Consider the following 22,602-nt stretch of genomic DNA (forward strand, 5'->3'; position numbering starts at 1 on the left):
CTCCCACCTGTGACTGCTGCGCCTTCCTGCCCCCACTCTCTCACCGCCCCCCAGGTGGCCCCTGCAACCATCGCTTTTCTTATAAATCCTTTATTTGGAGTGAAAATATAGTTTTTGACCCTGCATTGGAATGGAGAGGGGGGACACAAGGAGGAGGAGGACGAGGGGAGCAAAAGCCCCCAAAATATAGGGGGGACAATATCTCACAGTTGAGGAAGGCAGACCATGCCCTGCCCCACAGAAAAGGGGGAGACCCCACACAGGGATTGGGGGGTGCAGGGGGTAATCTTTGATCCGAGGAGCAACCCCCAGCCCGAGGAATGGGGGCAGGGGTGGAGAATGGTCCATGATTTGGGGGGGGCAGCACCCAGTAAGGCAATGGGGGGAAGCAGGGAGCTGCCAGAGGGGCGGCCAGCCCCCAGTGGGAGAAGGGCCTGGACTGGGGCAAGGGGGGGCACCCCAGGGGGGCGAGATGGTTCAGGGGGGTCCCTGGGGTGCAGGCGTGGTCCCTGGGGCGGTGGTCCCTGAGGGGGTCCCTACACGTGGCCGTTCTCGAGGCGGCTGAGCTGCTCCTCCAGGCGGGAGATGCGCTGGCCCTGCTCCGCCACCAGCGCCCGCAGCGCCGCCACCTCCTGCAGCACCTCCTCCAGGCGGCCCCCCTGAGGCACAGCCCCGTCAGCCACGCCCACCTGGGACACACCCACCGCCGTGGCCCCACCCACCTCCCCCACCCACACCGGCCACACCCCTCTGTCCCCTTCCCCCTTGTCCCTTTTGTCCCCCTTACCGTGGCGTTGCTGGAGCCGAGCACCGGGGGGGCACTGAAGCGAGTGGACGCAGGGGCAGCAGGGGGTGTGGGGGGCGGCGTGGTGGCCCCGGTGGCGGCGGTGGCAGCGGCGGTGGCACGGCTGTCATGTAGCAGCGACCGCCGGCTCACCTTGAGGTCCCGCTGCTTGCTGGGGACATAGGCCTGGCGCAGAGACACCAGCACGGGCCCCGCCGTGTGCCCTGCCACCCACTCCTCGGCCTCCATGGCCGCCTCGGGGCCTGCCGTGTCCGGGTACAGGTCATCCTGGAACAGGTCCGACTGCCCCCGACAGCGTCAGAGGGGTGGCGTCCTCAGGGGGACCCCCAGAGAGACGCCATGGGGACACAGCCTCACTGGGGACCCCTCCGTTGCTCCCGTGTCCTGCACGGGGACCTCACACACAGATCCCATAGGGACTCCCACCCAGCCTGATTAGGGGCCCCTTGCCCAGTCACAACGTCCTGCCCAGGAACCCCACATAGCCCCGTGTCCTGCCCAGTGACCTCTCTCAGTCTCCCTGGGGACCCCCACCAGCCCGACTGAGCCACCCCACATTCCCCTATCCCCACCCTGCTCCCATCCCCACCGACCTTTCTTGGCACGGTCATGATGATGGGCTCGCACTTGCGCTCGTGCAGCTTGTAGAACCTGCCAGGGGAGCAGAAGAGGTCACGGAAGGTTTCGGGGGGGGGGTGGGGGACTGGGGGTCCCTCACCTCGTCCCCTGTGCCCACCTGGCGATCTCGCACTTGCTGACGTCCAGCCCGCGCTTGGGCATCCAGCCCATTCCCCGCTGGGGCTCCTTACTGGTGAAGGTGTTGAGGAAGTGGATGTAGGGCGGCTCCTCCGTGATCTCAAAGTACCGGATGCTCGAGTCCCCCTGGGAACACGCTGTTAGGGGGGTCCCTGGCTCCGGTGGGGCCACCTGCAGGGTGGGGGTCTCTCTACCTTGCCGCAGACATAGACCACGTTGGTGTCGGGGTCGTAGAAGGGCAGCAGAGCCCCGTTGCTGGAGTCCAGCTCCTGCAGCCCCATGGGCTCCTCCAGGTTCTCCTGGGGTGGGATGAGATGTCAGGCACACAGGGGTCCCCAAAATGGTCCCGGGGGACCCCCGGGGTGCCACTCACCGTGTCCCACAGCGCCAGCTGCCGCTCGCTCATGCGGCTGAAGCCAGTGGTGAAGATCTTGCCGTCGGCCAGGAAGATGGCGCGCATGGGACGGGCCCCCTCGTGTGCCCGTTCCTTCTCCTGGGGGGCACGGCTGTCACCAGTGCTCGCAGCACCCCAGGGACAGGCACCGAGGGACAGGGGACAGTGGGGAGAACCAGGGGACAAGGACACCCATGGGACACGGTGGGACAACAGGGTGCAGCAAGGGACAAGAGCAGGGAGCAGGGGATTTGCCCCAAGAACCAGTGCAGGGCAGTGCCCTGGTGACACAGGTCCCCCGGGGGGGTGGGGACACTCACGGCCACCACGGTGCCGCGGCGGGGGTCGATGACACGGACGCTCTTGTCCTTGCAGGCGGTGCAGAAGCGGGAGCCATCGCGGCTCCAGCTAACGCTGTAGATGAGGTCGGGGTGCAGCCCGTCCAGCCGGTACAGCTCCTCCGCCGTGCCCACGTTCCAGATCAGCACCACGTTGTCACAGCCTGGGGGACACGGCAGGGGTCACCTCGGCCACATGGCCCCCTCCCCGTGCCTGCGGCGTCCCCCCGTACCCGCACTGAGCAGGACGTTGCGGGCGGTGGGGTGCCAGGTGACGATGCCAACACGCTTCGAGTGGCCCTCCAGGACCACCACCGGCTCCGTCAGCGGCTGGCTCAGCCCGTTCTCTGGGATCTGCCACACCTGAGGGGACAGAGGGGACAGTGAGCGAACCGGGGTGATCCCTGCCACCCCTCCACGATCCTGGGCCACCCCTCACCATGACGGTGCAATCCTCGGAGCCGCTGGCGATGACGTAGTCGTTGTGGGGACACCAGTCAATGTCGAGGACAGGGCCCGTGTGGCCACACACCGTGGGGTACGACTTGTCAATGCGCCCGGTCTGGGGACAAAGTGACAGCAGGAAAGGGGTCACCCACCAGCACAACCCCCCCCTTCCCCCACGTCACCACCCTGCTGTCACCTTGTGCAGGGGGAGGACAAGGAAGGCGCCGCCGCCGCTGGCCTCCACGATGATGGCGACGAAGGAGGGGTTGACGGCGCAGAAGGTGCTGTCCCAGGTGACGCGGGACACGCGGATGTCATCGTAGCACTGGTCCGTCTTCACCGGCTGCCCGAACACGTGCCGGAATTTGCTCTGCCGCACCACCTTCCGGAAGGACATGGCTGGGGAGCGCCCCGGCCCACGGTCAGCCATGCTGTGATACCCCAAAATGGGAGGCGGGGCCACCAGGGAGGTGGCCAGGGAATGGGGTGTCCCCTGATTTGGGTTTGTCACTGTCTTCCACCCCAGTAAAGGGTGGCTCAGCTACTCTCAGGAACTGGGGCACACAGCCCTGTCCCTGCTGGCTCTCTGAAGGGAACTCAGGAAGCAACCCAGGGAATGGGGGGCTCTGAGCGAGTCACGGAGTGTCCCGTTCAGGATGGGGACAGGGACAAGCATGTCCTGCAAACGCATATGGGGATGGAAAGGAGGGCAGGGACAGCTCCAACAGATCAGGTGACAGGGGTGGCCCTGCTGGCTATGGGGTCAGGGACAGCTAAAGGGATGGGGACAAGGATAGGCATGGGGGGGGGGGGGGCAAGAATGGGGACGGCAGTGGCCTCATTCTGCACGGGAATAGTGACGAGGACAGGGAAGAGGATGGGGACAGGAACCGGGATGGGGACGGGGGAGGGGTCAGGGATGGGGCCGGTGGTGGCCACGCTTGGTACAGGAACAGGAATGGGGACAGGGACGAGGATGGGGACATGGACGGGGAAGGGGATGGGGTGGCCTCGCTAGGTATGGGGACAGGGATGCGGACAGGGACAGGGACAGGGGGTGGCCCTGCAGGGAACGGGGACGGGGCTGCCCCGGGAAGGCGGATGGGGGGCCCGCGGGGGCCGTGCCCGGCGGGTCGGGACGGGGGTCGGTGTCCGGTGCCGGTGCCCGCACTCACCGGCGGGTCGGTGCCCGGGGCCGGTGCCGGTGTCGGGGGCGGCGGGAGCGGCGGCGGCGGCGGGGGCGGGGCAGGAAGTGACCGGGGCCGCCCCGCGCGTGCGCGGCCCCGGGGCGGGGGGAGCGGCGGGGGTGGGGACCGGGACAGCGGGGGGGGGTCCGGTCCCCGCGGAGAGCGTCAGTGGGTGGCACAGAGGTGGCAGTGGCGGGTGCTATAGGGGCGATGGCAGCGAATGACGCGGGGGTGCTGCTGGCAGGCTGTCACCCCCACCAGTGTCGCCCCCCTGTGTCACCGCAGGGTGACCCAGGTCGGCCCCTGGGCCGGGCTTTTCCCTGCTCTCATTTTGGGGTGTCCCTCCCCTCTGAAGGCCCTGTTCCACCTTATGCCCACCCCAGTCATGCCTTGGGGACACCCGAGCAGTCCCCATCATGGGGGGACAATAAATGGACCTACCTTAGAGGTGGGGGGAGCTCGGGGAGAGGTGCCACTTGAGGGGACACAGTGGTGGCCTTGCGGTGTCACCACTGCGGATGTGGGTCGTTCTGGGGACACCGTGGTGGCTTTGAGGTGTCACTGCTGGACTCAGGGCTTCGGTGGGGACCCGGGGACGCTTGTGGGGACCCGTCCGGTGGCCGGGGAGCGGTGGCCGCGTGGCTCTGCCCGAGGGCCGGTGGCCGTGGCTGTTTCCTGCCATTAATCACCGCTAATTGGCTTTGCCCTGCCGGGCCCACGGCGGGGGGAGTTTGGGGGGGGTCACGGGGGGTGTAAGAGGATTTCCCTGCTCCTTCCTCCGGCTCGGCCATCCCGGGGTCCCGCTCCCTGCCCACCCTCTGCCCACCCGGCCCCGGCCCCGGCCCCATGCCACGCTCCCGCGGGGACAAGGAGACCCCCAAGGACACGGAGCCCCCGCAGAAAGGGAAAGGGGGGCACGAGGAGGGGGAGAAACCCCCCAAAGCCCCCGAGGACGTCGCTGCCCCGGCCCCCAAGAATTCTGGCTCCGAGTCCCGGCACGGCGGCCACGGGCAGAAGAGTGGGAAGAAGGGTCCCGCGGACCCCCACGCTGCTGCCACCAAGACCTACTCCCCCTTCCTCAACACCGTCTTTGGCAAGGTCGGGGGACTGGCAGGGGACATGGGGGTCAGGGTGGGGACGGGGGGCCCCTGGTAATGGAGGGGATGTGGGGACAGTGGAAATGGGGACTGGGATAGTCCAGGATCCTGTGGATGGAAAGGGGTCAGGGGCTTTGGGGACATGGTCAGGGACACTCTGGGACCCTGGGGATGGAGAGGATATGGGGACAGTGAGGGTGGGGACAGAAATAGTCCAGAACCCTGCAGATGGAGAAGATGTGGTGGAGCATTTTAGACATGGGGACATGAGACAGTGGGGATGGGGACAGTGGGGCTGCTCCATGGGTAAAGTGGGGATGGGCACAGGGACAGTCCAGGACCCTGTAGGTGAAGAGGGCATTGAGGCAGTCGGTATGGGCTTAGGGACAGTGGGATGGGGACAATGAGGGTGTTCCAGAACCCTGGGGATGGAAGGACATGGGGCCAGTGAAGATGGGGTTGGAACACTCCAGGACCTTGGGGATGGAGGGAATGTTGAGCACTGGTCAGGGCCACTCTGGGTCCCTGGGGATTAAAAGGACATAGGGACAGTGGAGGAGACACAGTCAGGGACACTCTGGGATTCCAGAGATGGGGACATGGGGACAGTGGGAATGGGGTCAGGGACAGTCTGGAAACCTGCGGATGAAGGGGATATGGGGCACTGGGAACAGTCACAGACACCCTGGAATCGTGGGGATAGATGGGACATGGGTGCTGGGAATGGTGCTGGGGACACTCCAGGGCCCTGGGGACAGAGAGGACATGCTGAGGTGACATCCTAGGCAGGGGCAGCCAAGCACTGTGGGGGTAAAAATGCTGTCCCCCCCTGCCCCACCTCTGGAGTACCAACCCCGTTGACAGCATCCGTGGCCACCTGGCACATCCCATCGAGAGCCTGGGGGTCCCTGGGGTGGGTAACTAGAGGGGGGACACAGGAAGTGCAGCAGGGCAGGTGGGAGGTGCAGGCACAGGGCAGGGCGGGGCTTTGCCTCCAATCCCACTAATCCTCCAGTGGAGTTAATTTTGGCCCACGCTTAACAAAGGTGACAGCGAGATTTGGGGGGGGCAAGGAGGGGGGATGGACACGGAGCTGGGTCTCATTCTGCTGTCACCCCCTCTGTGTGTCCCATGCAGGAGCGGGAGCTGTCACCGGAGGAGCTGGATGGTGAGCAGAGGGGACGGGGTGGGGACATGGGCCTAGGGGAATGGCGGGGCACGTCCTCATGGAGGAGGGGTCTCCCACATCCAAGAAAGGACCTGCCCCAGGGTGACACGGTGTCCATGTGACCTTCCACACCTCATGATTTCCCTGTCCCCACCTGTGGCCATGCCCAGAGCTGCTGGATGCCTTCAAGGAGTTCGACACGGACCAGGACGGCTACATCAGCTACAAGGATCTGGGCGAGTGCATGCGCACGCTGGGGTACATGCCCACCGAGATGGAGCTCATCGAGATCTCCCAGCACATCAAGATGAGGAGTGAGTGGGCTCGGGGGGCCGGGGAGGGTGCCGGGGGGTCGCTGGAGTGCTGAGGGTGTCCCCTTCCTGCCACAGTGGGCGGCCGCGTGGACTTTGAGGACTTTGTGCAGATGATGGGCCCGAAGCTGCGGGAGGAGACGGCGCACATGGTGGGCGTGAGGGAGCTCAAGATTGCCTTCCGCGAGGTACGGCCACCGCCACGGGGACAGCGGGCATGGCGTCCCCTCCTCAGGGGCACCACAGCCATGAGGGGACCACAGGTGTGGTGGGGACAGTGACCTTAGAAAGACCCTGGTGGGGACAATGATGATGGGGCCATGGAGGGGACGGTGATCACGGGAAGACCATGGGGAGATGGTGACCATAGGGAGGACCATGGGGTGACCAAAGACATGGAGGGGACACTGACCAGGGGAAGACCATGGGGGAGCAGTGACCATGGTGGTGACCACAGGCAGGGAGGGGCAGTGGCCATGAGGGAACTATGACCATGGGGCGACCACAGGCATGGAGAGAACAGTGACCAGGGGGAAACGATGACCATCATGGTGACCACAAGCGCAGCGGAGACAGTGACTACAGGGAGCTGGGGCGTGCTGGTGGCCGTGGTGGCAGGGTGACCCCAGCCCCGCGGGTGCCGCAGTTCGACATGAACGGGGACGGGGAGATCAGCACGGCCGAGATGCGCGAGGCCATCGCGGCGCTGCTGGGGGAGCAGCTGAAGGCGCAGGAGGTGGACGAGATCCTGCAGGACGTGGATCTCAACGGGGATGGCCACGTGGACTTCGACGGTGAGAGGACCCCCTTCCCCGGGGGGCCGCGGCAGGGGCTGAGCCCTGGGTCCCCTGACGTCCCCTCCTCGCCCCACAGAGTTCGTGATGATGCTGTCGTCCCGGTAATGGAGACACCGGGCAGGAGGGGACCCCCGGCTGACCCCCCACCCCCCCCACCCCGCCCGGCCAACCGACCCGAGAGCTCTGCCAGCATCAGGGTTCAGAGAGAACAGCTGGAGCGGAGCATCTGGGGATGGGGCAGATGCGAAACCCCCGACCCTAAAAGCCAGCGGCTGTGGTGGCAGAGCCAGTGGAGGCCGGGGGACCCAATAAACCCCTTTGACTGGAGCTGGAGGAACGTGTCTGGTGGTCTGGGGAGGGACGTGGGGTCAGTGTCCCCTCCGGCCACCCGAGCCACCGCCTGAGGTGAGGGACAGCGGGGTCCCACGGCGGACAAGAGGCGGGGGGTACCGAGGGGGTGCGGCTCCAGGGCCAGACCGCGCCCTCCCATTGGCTGGATCTGTCCCGCTGCCATCGGCCAGCCAATCAGCACGCTTCAATGCAATATGGGCGGGGAAACTCCAGCCCCCCCGGAACGGTCACTCAAACCAACTGGCCAATCAGCACGTGCCCCTCAGGCCAGCTGGCTAATCAGAGGCCACGTACCATGGGGACGGGCAGGGCGCGGGGAAAGCTGTGTCACTCGCAGGGCGTCCTCACGATCCCTTGGGACATCCCCGCCCCACGGAAGTGTCTCCAGACGGTCCCAGGGCCTCTCATGACCTCCCCTCCTTTGATGCCCGCCCCCAGACCAGGTGACCCCCTGGGCCAAAAGGGGTCCTTGGGAAGAGGTCAAGGGTCCATCCCCCCAAAAAGTCACCAAGGGTGTCCCTAGCACCCCAAATCCAGTGGAGAACACAGGGGGAATACAGGAGCTGCCCCTTATTTCCCCCCACCTATCACAGGGCAGCAAAACCTGTAGAAACCCATGAATGGGGTTCAAGTCCCTGTTTAGCTGCTGCCACTCAGATCCCTACAGGAGTAGGGGGTCCCTCCCAAAATCAGTCACAGGGAGGGGCTAGACCCTCCCCCTACCCCACAGAGCAGGCGCAGTGTTGGGGCATTCACAGATTTTAATTTAGTTCTTTTTCTGGAGACAAAAAAAAGAAAAAAAAAACCAACCCAAAAAAAAGAAAAAAAAAAAAAAAAGAAAAAGGCATCAAACGCCCCCAATCTTAGGTTCGGGGGTGCAGAGACTCCTCCCATGGCGCATCTCCCCACCCCTGTAGTGTCTGGGGGTGCAGGGGTCCCACTGCACCCTGGAGGGACCCCCCCAAAACCCAGGCCCTCCCCCTGCCCTAAACCTACAGGGAAGGCACCTCATGGGGGGTCCCCACAAGCGGGGGCCACCCCGGAGAGGGTGGGGACCCCCCAAACTGGGGGCTGTAGGGGAGAAGGGGACCCCGATTGCTCTCTACATATATATAATATACACCTATAGAACAGGCTGGGGGAGGAGTCTGGCCCCCTCTGGACCCCAAAAGCACCCGAACTCCTGGGGGCGAAGGGGAACGGGAATAAAAGGGGAGGGGGGGAGACCAAGGCCAGCCTTGGGCTCGCCCCGCAGCGCCTTCCCTGGGGCCCCCCACCCCAGGGGCGGCCGTGCCCCCCACCCCAGGGTGCCGAGGAGGTGAGTGGGACGAATGAACGCCCCCCTCGGCTCCAGCACGGGTTTGGGGGGGGCTGTGTTGGCTCCTGCTCCCCAAGGTCAGTTTGGGTGGGCTAAGGCAAAGCCCGGCCGGCGCTCACGGCGAGGCCCGGGGACACACGGTTAAGACAGACGGATGGACAGGGGGGGATCCTGGCCTTCATCCCTCCCCCCCCCCCCACGCCGCTCCTCCTCCTCCTCCTTGCCACACTCAGAAAATATCCGGGCACAAGCTCCAGTCCTGCTTCTCCTTGCTCTCCCAGTAGCCCCCCTTGTAGACGTGCGCCAGCTCCTGGGTCACCGGGTCCTTCTTCCGCTCGAACCACAGTGGTTTGTAGGGATCGTAGGGTGTCCCTGGGGGGCACAGCGGGGTGAGGGCCTGGGGGGGACACTGAGTGGGGACATCCTTGTCTGACAGCCCTGCCTTACCGTCCTCGGTGGCACGGGCAGCCTCAGCCTCGCGGCGCTTGCGGGAGAGCCGTTGTTTCTCCTCCAGCCGCTGCTTCTCAGCGTTGGCCTCGTCCCACCTCCCGTTCTCCATGAGGCGCTGGTCCGGGCGCCGCCGGCTATCCGTGGGGGCCGTCCCGTTCTCCGGAGCGTTCAGGGTCAGCGCCAGCTCCGAGAAGTAGTACATGTTCTCTGCATACTTCCTATGGCACAGCCAGGAACAGGACTCAGCGCCAGCCCCACAGCCCCCCCACTCCCGGGGCCACTTCATTCCCGTTTTCTCCACTCACGGGAGCGGGTTCCGCTTCCACAGCAGCACCCGGCTGTCCTCAGCCTCGTGGGCTCGTGGCCGCGCCTCGGCTCCGTTGTCCCCTGTTCCCAGCTGGACCTTGTAGCAATCCATCTTCTCGTCCCACGTGCCCAGCAGGACAAAATGCACCTTTCCCGAGGGATCCATCACCTCTCCGGTCACCTGGCGGGAGAAGGGACAGCCTGGATCAGGACACACTTGGGCAGTCACAAGCAGCCTGGGGTGCCCAATGGCTCCGTGTCCCTACCTTCCTCGCTACATCCCGGGAGAAGTAGCTGTAAGGGACAAACTTGAGGATGCACTTGTCCCCTGTCTTGTGGTTGACAATCTCGATCTCACCTGACTGTGGAGGGGAGAGGACAGTCAGACCCACCCCATTCCCCATGGATCCACGCTTCCATACACCTCCCATCCACGACTTCCCACCTGGTCTATCCAGAGCTTCCCCACGATGATGTTGTGCACGGTGGTCGTCACCTTTTTCCACGTATAGTGGTGGCCAGAGGAGTGGAAGACGCAGTGGATGGTACCTGGGGGAGGGAGATTGTGCCAGGAACCACACCTGGAGCCTCAGGGGGTCCCAAAAATCCCACACACTCCTGGGGTGCTCACCTAGAGGCATGATGGAGAGGTATTTCCCTCGGAATTTGCTGGTGATTTTGATTTCCTGGCGCAGCGTCCAACCATTCTTGGAGTCGGCGTGGTGGGCAGCAGCTGGCGGGTGGTGGCTCACCTGGACACGGGATTGGGGACAGCTCAGTGCCGGCCATCCCAACGGCCCAGGAAAGGCTGGGAGAGAGGAGCCGGCCACACCTGCTCACAGAGGGAGCGGTATCCGTTCTCCTCCAGGCGATCCAGCTCAAAGGTTTCTCCCAGGAGCGGGTTGAAGGGTTTGCTGGTGCGGAAGACGGTGGTGGAGTAGGAGGACACGGTGAAAGCGGCCACGTAGCACAGCTGCTCCAGTGAGCTCTCGCACCGTGCTGCCCGATCCAGGAGCTCGTGGTATTCCAGGTCCTCTGTCAGCCGCTGCAGCATGGACAGCGGCTCGTTGAAATTCACCTGGAAAAGGGAACGGGTCAAAAAGAAAAGGGGGCTTCCAGGGTGCCCCGTGCCCACCTGCCGGCTGCATCTGTGCTCACTGGCATGGGAATCTTGGACAGCTCCTTCCCAATGCAGTTCTTCATGATGCTCCAGAGGTTGAGGCTGTAGTTGGGTTTGTAGGGAATGCGCGTTCTCTTCTCCTTCTTGGTGTCCTCAACCTGGTGCTTGTACTAAGGAGAGGGGAGACAAAGGTGGTTAAATCCCTGTGACCCCCCAAAACACTTCCATGGGAATTTGGGCACCCCCAAGCCATAAACTTCCATCCCACCTGCTCATCCAGGCTGATGTCACTGCTGGTGCCGCTGATGTTGCTCCCAGTTCTCCTGGGAAGGGGGGAAAGGGGGTGAACATTCCCAAGCAGGGCAGAGCAGTGAGGGGATTCCCCTCTCCCCCGAAACTCACTTGTGGCCCATGACATCAGGCATGGGGAAGATCTCTGGGGCATCGAAGAACTCATTGTTGTCATCATCCTCATCACTCAGGTCACCTTTGGCAGGGCAGCACAGATCTGGGAAAGGGGACAGGGCTGGTGAGGAAGGGACATCATTCCCAGTTTCCCACTAAAGGCTCCCCTGTCACCATCAGCAAGACGAAGGGGCCACACCCCACCCCAGCTCTGAGGGGTGTCAGATAAGGTTCAGAGGAGCCAGTTTGGACCCTGGTGTGGATGCCAGAATCACCTGGCTACACAGGTGAGATGGGACAGACATATCCCTTGAGATCAGGAGAGTGAGAGAAGCTGAGCCTGGCTCGGAAAATCCCGGGAAGCACCTGGGAGACACTTGGGCACAGCACTTGCCCCTCCCCACCTTTGCCAGAGCCTCCAGTGCCGGCTGTGCTGGCAGGGAGCACTGTGGCCCCCCGGAAAGCCCTTTCCAGGTGGTTGTGCTGCTTGGCCAGCTGCTCCAGCGTCTCCTCCAGCCGAATCCGCTGATCCCGTTCCTGCTGCAGCGACTTCTGCCACTTCTTCCCGTGCGTTTGTGCCAGGAGCATGAAATCCCGGCAGGCCTGTGGGGAAACAGCGTTCAGCAGGGAAGTGGGGGCTTTTCCCACTGTGGAATCCTGGGGATGGAGACTCACGTTGATCATGGCGTTGGAGGTGATGCGGAAGAGCGTGGCCCGCTCGTTGACCTGCTTGATCTTGTCCGTGCTGTCTGGAGGGAGCCGCAGGGCCTCGAGCTCGCTGAGGGAGCGCTGCAGGGCCGTGCCGTGCTTGGCGATCAGGTCGTTGCAGGTGCTCAGGTCCTCCACTTTGCTGGACAAAATCCGCAGCGTGTTCTGCAGCTCCGTCTTGTCCGTCTGCGACACCGACTCGTCGCCGGAGTCGTCTGCGGGCAGGAAGGCATGGAGAGTGTGGGATTGTCATGTCACACCAGAAGCTGGTGGCGGGGCTGCCAGGAAGGGCACGGGGGGATCCCCAAATCCCTGAGGGCTCCCAAACGCTGATGGTCCATCTCTGTGCACACCAGGCTTTTGCAGTCATATGTGCATGGACACGGCCAATTCCTTCCAAGCCTTCCTGCTGGAGATGCTGGGATGCTGCCCAGGGCACTGGGATCCTGCCCTGGGGGCATTGGGCTTGTGAGGAACTTGAAGCCTGCCTTAAGGACACCAATGCCGCCCTATGATCCTGCCCTGGGGGCACTGGGATTATGCTTGGGGGCACTGGGAACCTGTGCCCTGTGGGCTGGGATTCTTCTCCCTGGGCATTGGGATGCTGCCCTCGGTCCTGTGAAGCACTAGGATCCTGCCCCGGAGACACTGGGATACTGTGAAACACTAATATCCTGCCCTGAGTTCTCCAAGCACTGGGCTCCTGTGCTGGGATTCTTGCCACCCGTGGGGCTCTGGGAACCTGGCCAGTGTGTGGCACTGGGATCCCACTCTGAGGACACTGACCCTACCCTGGGCACTGTCGGGCACCGGGATTTCACCCTGTGAGTGCACCGTGACCCTGCCACGGATCCAGGAATTCCGTACCTGACTCCTCCAGCATCTTGACAGCCTTGGCCTTGGCGAGCTCAAGGGCGGTGACCCAGCGCTGCCGCTCCACCTCGGAGCTGGCCTTGAGGTGGTAGGTCTGGGCTCCGCCATTGGAGATGATGAAATTGCAGGAATCCTCCACGGTGATGTTGGCCGTGGCCAGGTTGATGGTGCCACGGCACGTGTGGCCCATCTCCGCCTTGGATCTGCAGGGGAAAGCTGCAGTGAGGGAAGGACAGGGAAGGATCCCCGAGATGAGCCCTTGGGGGGCCGCGCAGGGGGCTCGGCATTTCCAGTCCAGCAGCCAGGGCTATTAATAGGGAGGGTTTGCTGGCGCCACAGCAGGGCCAAGCCTGGGGATATCACTCTGGGGGGACAAGTCCACAGCCCCCAGGAGCAGCCTCAGGGATCCTGGAGCCACAGGGATCCGGTGCTTCCCGGATCCTGGCACAGCCCGGGACGAGGGTGAAGTCCTAGAGAGGCCGCGCCAGGCTGGCACTCCCCTTCCACGTCACCGGGTGCCAGAGGTGACATCCAGCCGGGACACCCCCAGCCCGGTGCCCCCCCGCTGCCGGGGGTGTAACCGGAGCCGGCAGCTGCCGAAGGCTCCGGTTCCCCATGAATAATGGAGGGACAAGGCCCTCCCGGGCCAGGCTCAGGTGTCCCCGCGGGTGACAACACACGAGGCCACCGGAAAGAGCTGCTGGGATGGACAGCGGGATCCGGGAGCTGCGGGAGGCTGAGGGGGCTGCAGACCCCCGCCCCCACCCGCCCTCTAATACCCACGGGGACAGGGATGTGACAATCCCGGGGACACAGAGGTGACAACCACGGGGACAGGGATGTGACAACCGCCCTCCTCTCCTGCTGGCACAGAGGGGCGACGGGGAGTAGGGTAACAACTCCCCTCCCGCAAAGAGCAGCCCCGGTGACCGGGAGGTGATATCCCCCGTGACATGGAGGCGACAACCGCGGAGACAGGGAGGTGACAGCCGCCCTCCTTCCCAGCCGGCCCCGGGGCACCGTGCGCCGCCCAGCCCGGTGCGGAGGGCTCACACCCGCTTCCCTCCCGCCGCGGGGGCTCAGCCCGGCCCCAAGGTCACGGGGGGCCCGGGGGACGGCGGGGCGGGTCCCGGGGCGTACCGGTAGTAGCTGAGCAGCCCATTGCTGAGCACGAACCAGCGGCGCTGGTACCCCTTGATGTAGTTGGTCCACTTGAAGAGCCAACCCTCGCGGGCCGAGCCGGGACCGGCCCCGCCGCCGCCCGCGCCGGCTCCGCCGCCCGCCGACGTTGTCGGTGCCGCCGGTGCCGCCGTCGGTGCCGGTGCCGCCCCTACGCTCGCCGCCGGTGAGGGCAGGGCCGGGGGCGCGCCGGGGGCCGCGGGCAGCGCCACGGGGCCGGGGGGCGCGGCCGGGCCGGGCCCCGCGCCCGCCGCACGCAGCTCCGCCATCGCCGCCGCCGCCGCCACCGCCCCGCGCGTTGCCGTCACTCGCCCCGCCCACGTCCGCGCCCCATTGGTGGCCAGGGCGCCGGCGGGGCGCTTCGCGCGTAACGATTGGTCGAGGGCGGACACATCGGCTGTCAATCAGGCGGGGATCCAATGGGTGAGGGAGCGGCGCGCCGCGCGTGCTGACGCCGCGAAGTGAGTCACCCGCCAGCGATTGGCGGAGGGGCGGGGCTTCGCGCCAGGCGCGCTGCCATTGGCTGAGGCGTAGCCACGCCCCCTGCCCTCGGCAGTACTCCCTGGCGTCGCGGTTCGAGAACCCCGAGGGGACAGAGCGGGGACATCGCGGGGTCGCGCAGGGGGTGGCTCGGGCCAGCGAAGGAGAGGCCAGGCTGGCAGCCGTATACAATTCATCTTTATTTACAATACCCTATAAAAATGTAAATTTAGAAACTTTATTCTCATTAACCAGAACCAAAAACTGGGGGGAACGAGGAACGCAAAAAAAAAAAAAAAAAAAAAAAAAAAAAAATTACAGCAAGTAAATGAAATTAAGAAGAAAATCAAAAAAGGGGAAAACGGGGGGAAAAAAGAAAAAAAAAGGCAGGAAAAAAGGACAAAAAAAGCAATAAAATAAAATAATAGTAAATGAACTTTCCACTTGCTCTGTCAGAGGAAAAGGACAGGGAAAGGGTCAGGAGCAGCAGAGGGGGGCTGGTTAATGCCAGGAGGAATTCTGGGGTGTAAAATCCCTACATGTGCAAATCTCTTGGTTTTTTTTTTTTTTCTTTTCAAAAGCAAAAAAAAAAAAAAAAAAAAAAAAAAAAAAAAAAAAAAAATTATCCCCCAACCACCACCACCACCTTCCCAAGGAGCAGCACAGCTGAATCCACTCGGATCCGATCCGGAGGGGACAGAGACTCGGCTGTGCCCCCCCACCCCGGAGTTGCTGGGGCAGATCCCGGGGGGGAGGGAAAGAGCCGAATTTTGGGAAGACGATGCGAGTGTGCCAAACAGGTGTGTGAAGTGTGGGGAAGGGCAGGAAACAGAGCTCAGTGCTTGTGGGAAGGGCTGGAGAAGGAGCAGAAAGGAGAGGGGGAACCCCTGCCCATGGATGTGGAGAGAGGGGCTCCCTGCTTCCCGGGATCCTCAGTAGTGTGTGTGTGTGTGTGTGTGTGTGTGTGTGTGTGTGTCTGGGCGGGCAAGCAGCAGTTTTCAGCGGTGCAGAAGGAGTCGGGGGAAATTTGGAGCAGCAGGGAAACGCAGCACTTTGTGGGAAAGAGGGGAGCAGCCAAACATCCCCCTCTTCCTGCTGATCCAGGGACTGGGGGGCAGATGTGCCCCATGTGCCAAGCCGGGCGTCAGGGGAGATGTGGGGTGAACCGTGTGTGCTCCATCCTTTCTTCCTTCTTTCCTTCGTCTGGAACATTCTGGTGGTGGCAAGGAGCCACGGAGATCTACCGGATCCCCTGCACTAAGCTGGAAACAGGGAACGACAGTGGCAGGATCAGAGGGAGGCAGCAATTCCCCTCTGCCCAAGCTGCTTTTCCCCACTCCAATCCTCCAGTTGCACCCCCACCTCTGGTTTTTCCCTTCTCCCAGCCCCCTGGTGGGACAGGGCCACATTCCCATGGGAAAAGGGGGCTGGCACTCACTGCAATTTTGTCTCCAGCAGGTTCAGCTTCTGCTGGTCAACGTAGCGAGAGAAGAGGGAGATCAAGTTGGAGGGGATGGACACAGGCTTTGCCAAGGCTCCCTGAGGGATCCGCAGGAGCTCCCGGGTCGCCATCAGCATCAGCTCCGTCCTGCCGGAAAAAGGGGAGAAGGGAGCAGTGAGAGGTGTGGAGGTTCCTGGAGCCTGGAGGCTACCTTTTCCTTGCCAAGGGGCTGGGAATGTGGTGACATTCCAGGAGGCAGGAGCATCCCAGCCCGGGACAGGGACTCACCATTGGTTGTCCTGCATCAGCTCCGTGTTCGTGTCTGAGCTCTGCAATTCCTCCCCTCGGCTCAGGACCAGGTACAGCAGGGACAGACCGAACTGTGGGGACAGGGAGGGGATCACTCACCTCCAAGCATTCCCCGGGAGATTGAGAGAATCCCCAACACTTCCCAACCCTCCCGAAATGCTGGCACAGGCGGGAAGATCCCTGGCTGCCTTCACAGGAGGAGAAGGAAGAAAAGACCACAGACAATTCTCAACCCAACTGGAGCAACATTCCCACTCTAAATTCCAGGACTGGAGTGTGGAGCACAGCTGACAGACACAAGCTGCTGCCAGGCTGAAGCAGAGCCCGGGGCCACCGCAGACCGTTAATTAATGTGCTAGACTCCCTTGTTAATTAGTGAGGGGAACAGCCCAGTGCTGAGAGGCTGCTGGGGCAATTCCCAAGGCTGGGAAGGGGTGGGGATGAGGAGCACCTTGTTTTGGAGCACAGCAGTGAGGTGCAGGTTGGTGGGAGCGGCGGCGCTCTGAGGTAGGTTTGTGAGCTGCTGCACAAGGCTGGTGACTGTTCCCAAGGGAAGATGGTAGAGGACGTGGGAAAAGGGCCTCAAGAGGCAGGGAAGCACCTGTGGAGAAAGGAACACAGCTGGGAGCTCCACAAGTTTCCTTGTACCTGTCTGGAATTGCAAACAGCTTCTCCCACACAGCCCCTCCAAACCTCTGGCACCCTCCCAAGAAAGGCAGGAACTGCCATCCTGAAGACACACAGAGCCCTCCCAGCCTCTGGAGCCTCACCTCATCCTGAGCATCCTTCTTGATGAGGAAGGGCAGGTTCCTGGCTGTGGCCATGAGCATGTCAGCTGCTTGCTCTGGAGCCAGGAAGGGAAGGATCCGGGCCACCAGGCGCTTTCCTTTCCGGATGCACATGATCTGCATGAAGTGGTCATCACTCAGCCTGAGGAGGGAGGGGAAAAGGTGTCAACCCTCACCTGGGAGCATCCCAGGGTTATGCCATGGCTGGATCTGCTCCAGCATCAGGTGGAAAACACACTCATGCCTCACAAAACATCCCTGAGGAGGGAAAAACTACACAGGAATGACATCCCTAACCCTCAGCTCTGCCAGCTGGCGGGGATGGAAGTTGCGACATTGTAACCACAGTGAGGGTAAAATGGCAAAAAAAAAAAAGGTTACTTCAGCCCCCTGCAAGAGTCAAACAGATACATGGAAAACTGGTTTCCGTGGTCCCAGAGTGTTGGAGCTCCCAAATCCCGCTCACCTGTCCTGCCCAGGTGCCTTTCCCCTCAGATTGTCATAAATGTCACAGATCTTCTGCTTCCTCTCTCCCATCAGGGCTGGCCGCTCCCCTTCCAGGCTCAGGAGGTAGCGGCGCTCGTAGTCCTCCACGTCCAGAAGGAGGCTGTACGTCTGCAGGAAGCATGGATCACTCAGGCAGTCATGGAATGTGTTGGGTTGGCCCACTTTTTATCCCACCGTGGACCTCTGAGTGTCGGGACAATCCCCTCTGAACTCACCTTCTCGATCGTGACAAGGGTCTGTCGCCTCTTATCCCGGACCTGCTTCTCCTTTGTCTCCTGCCAGGAAGGGAAGAGGGAGTCAGGGCCATGGGAAGGAGCCACAGGGCTGTATTGGAAGGGAAGAAGGCCAGGAACTCACGTCATCCTCGCTGCGGGACGTCACCACGGCATCGATCATCTTCCGGGGGTTGTTGACGCTGGAGACAGTGAGCTTTCCCAGCGAGCCCTCAAACTGCACTGCAGGAAGGAGGGAGCAGGGAAGCTGAGGGATGAGTCCCCTAAATCCCTGGATAAAAGGAGTCCTGCGGCTGCTGGAGAGCTTTACCTGGCTTGTAGGTGTGTTCCAGCTTGGCCACCTGAGGGGTGATGAGTTTAGTGCGCTCCTTCTTGGGACCATCACCGTGCACTTCCTCGGCTGCTGCCAACTTCTCCAGCTTCTGGAAGTAATTCTGAGGCAGGGAGAGGAAATTTTGAGAGCTGTCTTCCAAAAAACCATTGGCCATCTCCCTTTCCTCAGGTCCATCATCTTCTCAACATCATAATTTAAGCCACAGCTGAGTCCATCCTCCTCTCCCAGGCTCCTCCTCAGCCCTCTCAGGACAACGACCAATCCACTGTCCTTGTGGGGTTCCCAGTCCTTCCCAGCACATCCCAGTTAGCCTGCCTTGCTCCATTGACACCGTGCTGAGGCCTCCCCATCCCATCCACCCTATTTCACAACAGCAGAGCTTTGCTGACTCACATCCTGCACCAGTTCCTCTTCTCTACTGGGACCAGCTCACCCACAGATGCCAAAAAAACTCTGCCAGCTCAGGAGAGGATGGACCCAGCAACCATAGCTCTCCCGCCCCATTCAGTCTCCCAATGTCAATCCCAGACATTTCCCTCTCTCTCTGACGACCCTCAAACAGTCCCTCAGTCATCACCTGGCTCCACCTGCTCCAAGTCTGGCTTTTCCCAGCACTGTCTGACATTCCCTATTCCTGAACCAGAAAAAAGCAGGAACAATCTCTCCCTATCCACCTTCTCCACCGCACTCCTCGGATTCCCACAGGATTCACCACCACCGTTTCCAGTCAGACCAAAGTCACCCTTTCCCTGCCCAAGGATCTCTCCTGAGTTTTCCATTTAGCATCTCCCTTGACTCATTCCAGGGGTTTTATCCTGGCTCTGTCACACTTCCAATCGAGAGGAGCTGCTATCCTGTTATCGCAAACCTATGAAGCCAGAGTACCCCAACATCTCCTCTCTCCTGGAAATCTCATCCAAGAAGGAGTCAGCTCTTCCCAGGGATGCTGATCCCACCCCGTGCCTCCACTTTCCTCTACCAGGGAGGAAAACAATCCAGTGCATCTCCCTCTGGATTGACATCCTCTTCCCACTCAATATCAGATTGAGGACAGGGGGAAGATCCTGCTCCCGAGTACCTGATAGTAATAATCATCCAGGTAGGGATCAGTGCTCTGCAGCTGCATCATCTGGATCTTGGACACCCAGTCCTTTTCCCGCTGCAGCATGAGGTTGGCGTAGGGATCCTTACGGATCTGCTCCTGATGGCTGCTCCGGTGGCCCCCTCGGTCCCCCCCGGAGCCATTGAGGCTCCGGTGCTGGCTGGCAGGAGAAGAAGGGCACCCGTGAGCACACCGGAGCTACAGGAAGGGACAGAGAGGGGGGGACAGGTGACCCCGGAAGCAGGACACGTCCCCGTGCCACGCAGCCCCGTCCCTGTCCCCATGCTCACTTCCGGTTCTGCTGCTGCCGCTGGTGCAGGAGCCGGCGGTGCTGGGGGTGCAGATGGGTCGTGTCTGGCCGGAACATCTGGGGCTGCGGCCTGGGGAGAGCAGGAACCGTCAGGGATGGACGCAGGGAGCGGGCGGGATGCCGGGACAGGGACAGCACCGACCTCAGGTTCTGCATGTGGGATCCGGGGCCCGGAGGGTGCGGCAGCTGTGAGGGGGGCGGGGCGGGGGGAGCCCCGAAAAAGGCACGGAACCCTCCGGCCGGGGACATCATCTGCCCAACTCTGCCCTGCAGCAGCTTGGGATTCACAGAAGGCAGCGGGCTCCCTACCAGCCCCGACACCCGGGCAAACTGGCTGGGGGACATTCGGCCGGCCTGCGGGGGCAGAGAGGACACCTGGAGTCAGCCAGGTAGGAAAAGGATCCGGGATGGCCAGCAAAAGCCATGGAGTGCCAAGTCCCAGAGCCACGCAGAGAGAAAGGTGGGATAATGCACAGGAAGGAGCTTTACCTGGGCTCCTCCGAGCAGCTGGGCTCTCTGCAGGTGTGTGAGAACGGGAGAGACGCTGTGGGGGAACGGGTGGCCCAGGAGGGAGGAATTCTGGGGAAAGAGTTGGGAAAAGGGACTCCAATCACAGACCACGACTGGCAGATGGGACAAACCCCAGGAAGGCCAGGCTCCCTGGGGTGTGGATGAGTCACAGGAACATGTGAAGGTTTTGGGAGGCCCAGTCATCAATCCCCAAAAAGACGGAGGAAAGAAAGCTGGATACCGGAACACTGCAGAGCTGGTTGGGGGACATCCTCTCTCCATAGGGAGCGGGATAACGCTGCTGCATGGTAGCTCGGATGTGGACAGGCTTGGGACACAGGATCTGGGAGGAGGCAAGTGGCACGGTCACTCTCCCTTGGAAGCAGCTTGCACCCTCGGGAGCAACGGGAAGCGAGGAGGTACCTGCTGGTTGAAGTTTGGGATGGCAGCCTGTTTCGGGGGGGTGCCGATGGGAACAGCCCGGACCGGGGGGCTCCCAATGATGGGGGACGAGGAGCGCCGGGGCAGCGCCCGCTCCGATGGATCCCGCTCCTCATCCCGTGCCTGCGGAGGCCTCTGGGGCAGGGCATAATCCAGCACGGACACCGATGGCATCTCCTGCGGGAAGAACAGGAGGGACACCCCCCGGGGTCACAGGCTGGGACAGGGAGGAGGGTCAGTATCACCCCCCATCCTCCTGCCAGCTCTCCACATCCCACTGCGATTTCCTGGGATCTCCATGCCACGCTGGGCACTCCCAGAGCGCACGTCACTGCCAAGAGTGTCTTGTTTGGGATAACAGGGCATGGGGTGGGGATTCTGGGTCACCTCCCAGCCTGGCAGAGCCAGCAGAGGGTTGGGAGAGGGTTGGACACGCAGCACTTCAAAGGCTGACTCTTAATGAAACCACAACAACACAAAAATCCTCTGCCACCAGGCATCAACATTCCCAAATCCTGCTGGGAGCCCTGAAACCCCTTAGTCATCAGCAGGCATCCCAGAACAGCAAAAATCTGCCATCCCAGCCCTCCAGGGTCTGAGGGGGGACAGAGGGAGACAGCTATGAGGGTACCCTACAAGCCACGGATGCAGCTGGAGAGAAGTGGGACGCTCCACTATCTCAGGAACAGTTCATCCCACCCAGCTGGCTGCCACAGGCCTTTGGAATTACCAGGGAAGGGCCCCTGCCCCCAGCACCCTACCTGAGTGAGGAGCGGCCCCCGGATGCGCCGCAGCATGGCTGAACTGTCCCAGATGCTGGAATTCAGCCCTCCAGGCTGCTGCAGGGCACAAGGAGAGTCAGGACGGCGCTGTGAGGCCCATCCCCACGTTCCCCTGGCCCCCCCAGCCCACTCCCACCTGCGGGGGCTCCCTGGTGTGCACGGCCTGCATGATGGCTGGGTCCTCCAGCTCACTGTCGATGACGAGCCGCGTGAGCCGCTCGGCCAGCGCGTCCTCGGGATCGCCCAGAACGTCCCCGTCATTCCCAACGGGACCGTCCGGCTCCCGGCTCGAGCCGCCCTTGTCCTCCAGCTCCGCCAGCCGCTCGTGGGCCTCCTGCCAGTCGTCATCTGTGAGGGGGCACAGGGTGAGGGGCGTGGGCCGGGGGGATCTCTGGGGTCAGGGGGATCTGGGGGTGATACTTGGGGTCTCACCGACGGCCCCGGCCCCAAAGGTGTCATCGTTGAACTGGTCGATGTCTTCATCCTCCTCCCCGAGGGCCTGGAAGGCATCTTCATCCTCGTCCAGCGGGCAGTCCTCCAGGGACTGGGACAGCCGGGAATGGGGTCAGCCCCACTGTACCTCCTACCGACCCCCCAACCCATTATACCTGTGCAATAAACCCCCCCACAACCAGGGATACCTTCCCCAGCCCCATTATCCACCCCTGGGAATCCCCCCAACCCATTATTCCTATGCAGTGACTCCCCCAAGCCGTTACATCTCCCCAGTGACCCCTCCAGACCTAGAGAGTGACCCCTCCCGTTATACGCTCCCCCAGCCCGTTATGGGTCCCCACTGCCCCCCAGACTCTTTCTGTCACCCTGGAGCCCCCTCCCAGCCCCTCAGACCCCCTCAGTGACCGCCCTCCCCAGCTCATTCTACCTCCCCCGCCCCAGTCCGTTATGCCCCCCCCACCCCGTTACACCGCCCCGGTGCCGTCCCGGCGCGGTTCTCCCGCAGGCCCCGCGGGGCCCCGCCCGCTCTGCCCCCCCCCCGGCCCCTCCCCGGCCCCTCCCCGCTCACCGGGTACCGGAACATGGCGGCGCCGGCGCCCCCCGCCCGCAGGCTCCGCGCCGCCCGACCAGGCCCCGGGCCCCGCCGCGCATGCGCCGCCGCGGGCGCAGTCGCATGACGTCATCCTCCGCCACCGCCCCGCGTCCCGCCCGCCGGCGCGCGATGGGGCGGGGCTAATACGGGCCACGCCCAGCAGAGACCACGCCCCTTCGTGTGTGTGTTTCTTAAAGGGGTAGCGTCCCTTTTTCTCCCGCGCGCAGCGGTGACACCCGCACGTCCCCCGCCCGCAGCTGTGCCCCCTAGTGTCACCCCATCCATAGCCAATGTCGCCCCATCCGTA

The 22,602-nt window shown here is 62.8% G+C and overlaps 4 protein-coding genes across 6 annotated transcripts; 1 reads left to right on the forward strand and 3 right to left on the reverse strand.

Annotated features, from left to right (window-relative positions):
* Positions 1 to 3,995, reverse strand: CORO1B (coronin 1B). The gene is made up of 11 exons (XM_066187342.1): positions 3,916 to 3,995; positions 2,937 to 3,139; positions 2,733 to 2,855; positions 2,527 to 2,656; positions 2,276 to 2,457; positions 1,935 to 2,054; positions 1,756 to 1,860; positions 1,542 to 1,687; positions 1,399 to 1,456; positions 788 to 1,087; positions 1 to 659 (listed from the first exon to the last, which is right to left on the reverse strand). The coding sequence occupies exons 2-11, from the start codon at positions 3,135 to 3,137 to the stop codon at positions 537 to 539; spliced, it is 1,488 nt and encodes a 495-aa protein (XP_066043439.1). The 5' UTR covers positions 3,138 to 3,139; positions 3,916 to 3,995; the 3' UTR covers positions 1 to 536.
* Positions 3,996 to 4,739: 744 nt separating this feature from the next.
* Positions 4,740 to 7,618, forward strand: CABP4 (calcium binding protein 4). The gene is made up of 6 exons (XM_066187345.1): positions 4,740 to 5,025; positions 6,162 to 6,192; positions 6,363 to 6,506; positions 6,582 to 6,691; positions 7,150 to 7,297; positions 7,377 to 7,618. Exons 1-6 carry the CDS (start codon positions 4,774 to 4,776, stop codon positions 7,403 to 7,405), a joined length of 714 nt encoding a protein of 237 aa, XP_066043442.1. The 5' UTR covers positions 4,740 to 4,773; the 3' UTR covers positions 7,406 to 7,618.
* Positions 7,619 to 8,376: 758 nt separating this feature from the next.
* OSBP (oxysterol binding protein) lies at positions 8,377 to 14,282 on the reverse strand. 2 transcript variants are annotated; one of them, XM_066187347.1, is made up of 14 exons: positions 13,972 to 14,279; positions 12,826 to 13,034; positions 11,926 to 12,173; positions 11,655 to 11,853; positions 11,248 to 11,353; positions 11,114 to 11,168; positions 10,884 to 11,015; positions 10,558 to 10,803; positions 10,357 to 10,477; positions 10,171 to 10,274; positions 9,992 to 10,087; positions 9,725 to 9,906; positions 9,417 to 9,637; positions 8,377 to 9,341 (listed from the first exon to the last, which is right to left on the reverse strand). In XM_066187347.1, the coding sequence occupies exons 1-14, from the start codon at positions 14,277 to 14,279 to the stop codon at positions 9,199 to 9,201; spliced, it is 2,370 nt and encodes a 789-aa protein (XP_066043444.1). In that variant the 3' UTR covers positions 8,377 to 9,198. The 2 variants fall into 2 exon arrangements, with proteins under 2 accessions (XP_066043444.1, XP_066043445.1); XM_066187348.1 differs by having other exon boundaries at positions 8,377 to 9,637; positions 13,972 to 14,282.
* A 433-nt stretch (positions 14,283 to 14,715) lies between these two features.
* Positions 14,716 to 22,340, reverse strand: PATL1 (PAT1 homolog 1, processing body mRNA decay factor). 2 transcript variants are annotated; one of them, XM_066187352.1, is made up of 19 exons: positions 22,272 to 22,340; positions 21,680 to 21,791; positions 21,384 to 21,595; positions 21,227 to 21,301; positions 20,448 to 20,642; positions 20,266 to 20,367; positions 20,004 to 20,093; positions 19,657 to 19,868; positions 19,495 to 19,584; positions 19,181 to 19,364; positions 18,079 to 18,202; positions 17,893 to 17,990; positions 17,751 to 17,810; positions 17,495 to 17,643; positions 17,011 to 17,170; positions 16,692 to 16,841; positions 16,220 to 16,311; positions 15,929 to 16,078; positions 14,716 to 15,752 (listed from the first exon to the last, which is right to left on the reverse strand). In XM_066187352.1, the coding sequence occupies exons 1-19, from the start codon at positions 22,284 to 22,286 to the stop codon at positions 15,731 to 15,733; spliced, it is 2,292 nt and encodes a 763-aa protein (XP_066043449.1). In that variant the 5' UTR covers positions 22,287 to 22,340; the 3' UTR covers positions 14,716 to 15,730. The 2 variants fall into 2 exon arrangements, with proteins under 2 accessions (XP_066043449.1, XP_066043446.1); XM_066187349.1 differs by having other exon boundaries at positions 21,227 to 21,304.
* Positions 22,341 to 22,602: the final 262 nt, after the last annotated feature.

Source organism: Chamaea fasciata, unplaced genomic scaffold, assembly GCF_029207755.1.
Source record: "Chamaea fasciata isolate MVZ Bird 193981 ecotype frontalis unplaced genomic scaffold, bChaFas1.0.hap1 SCAF_7, whole genome shotgun sequence".
NCBI classification, from domain to species: domain Eukaryota; kingdom Metazoa; phylum Chordata; class Aves; order Passeriformes; family Sylviidae; genus Chamaea; species Chamaea fasciata.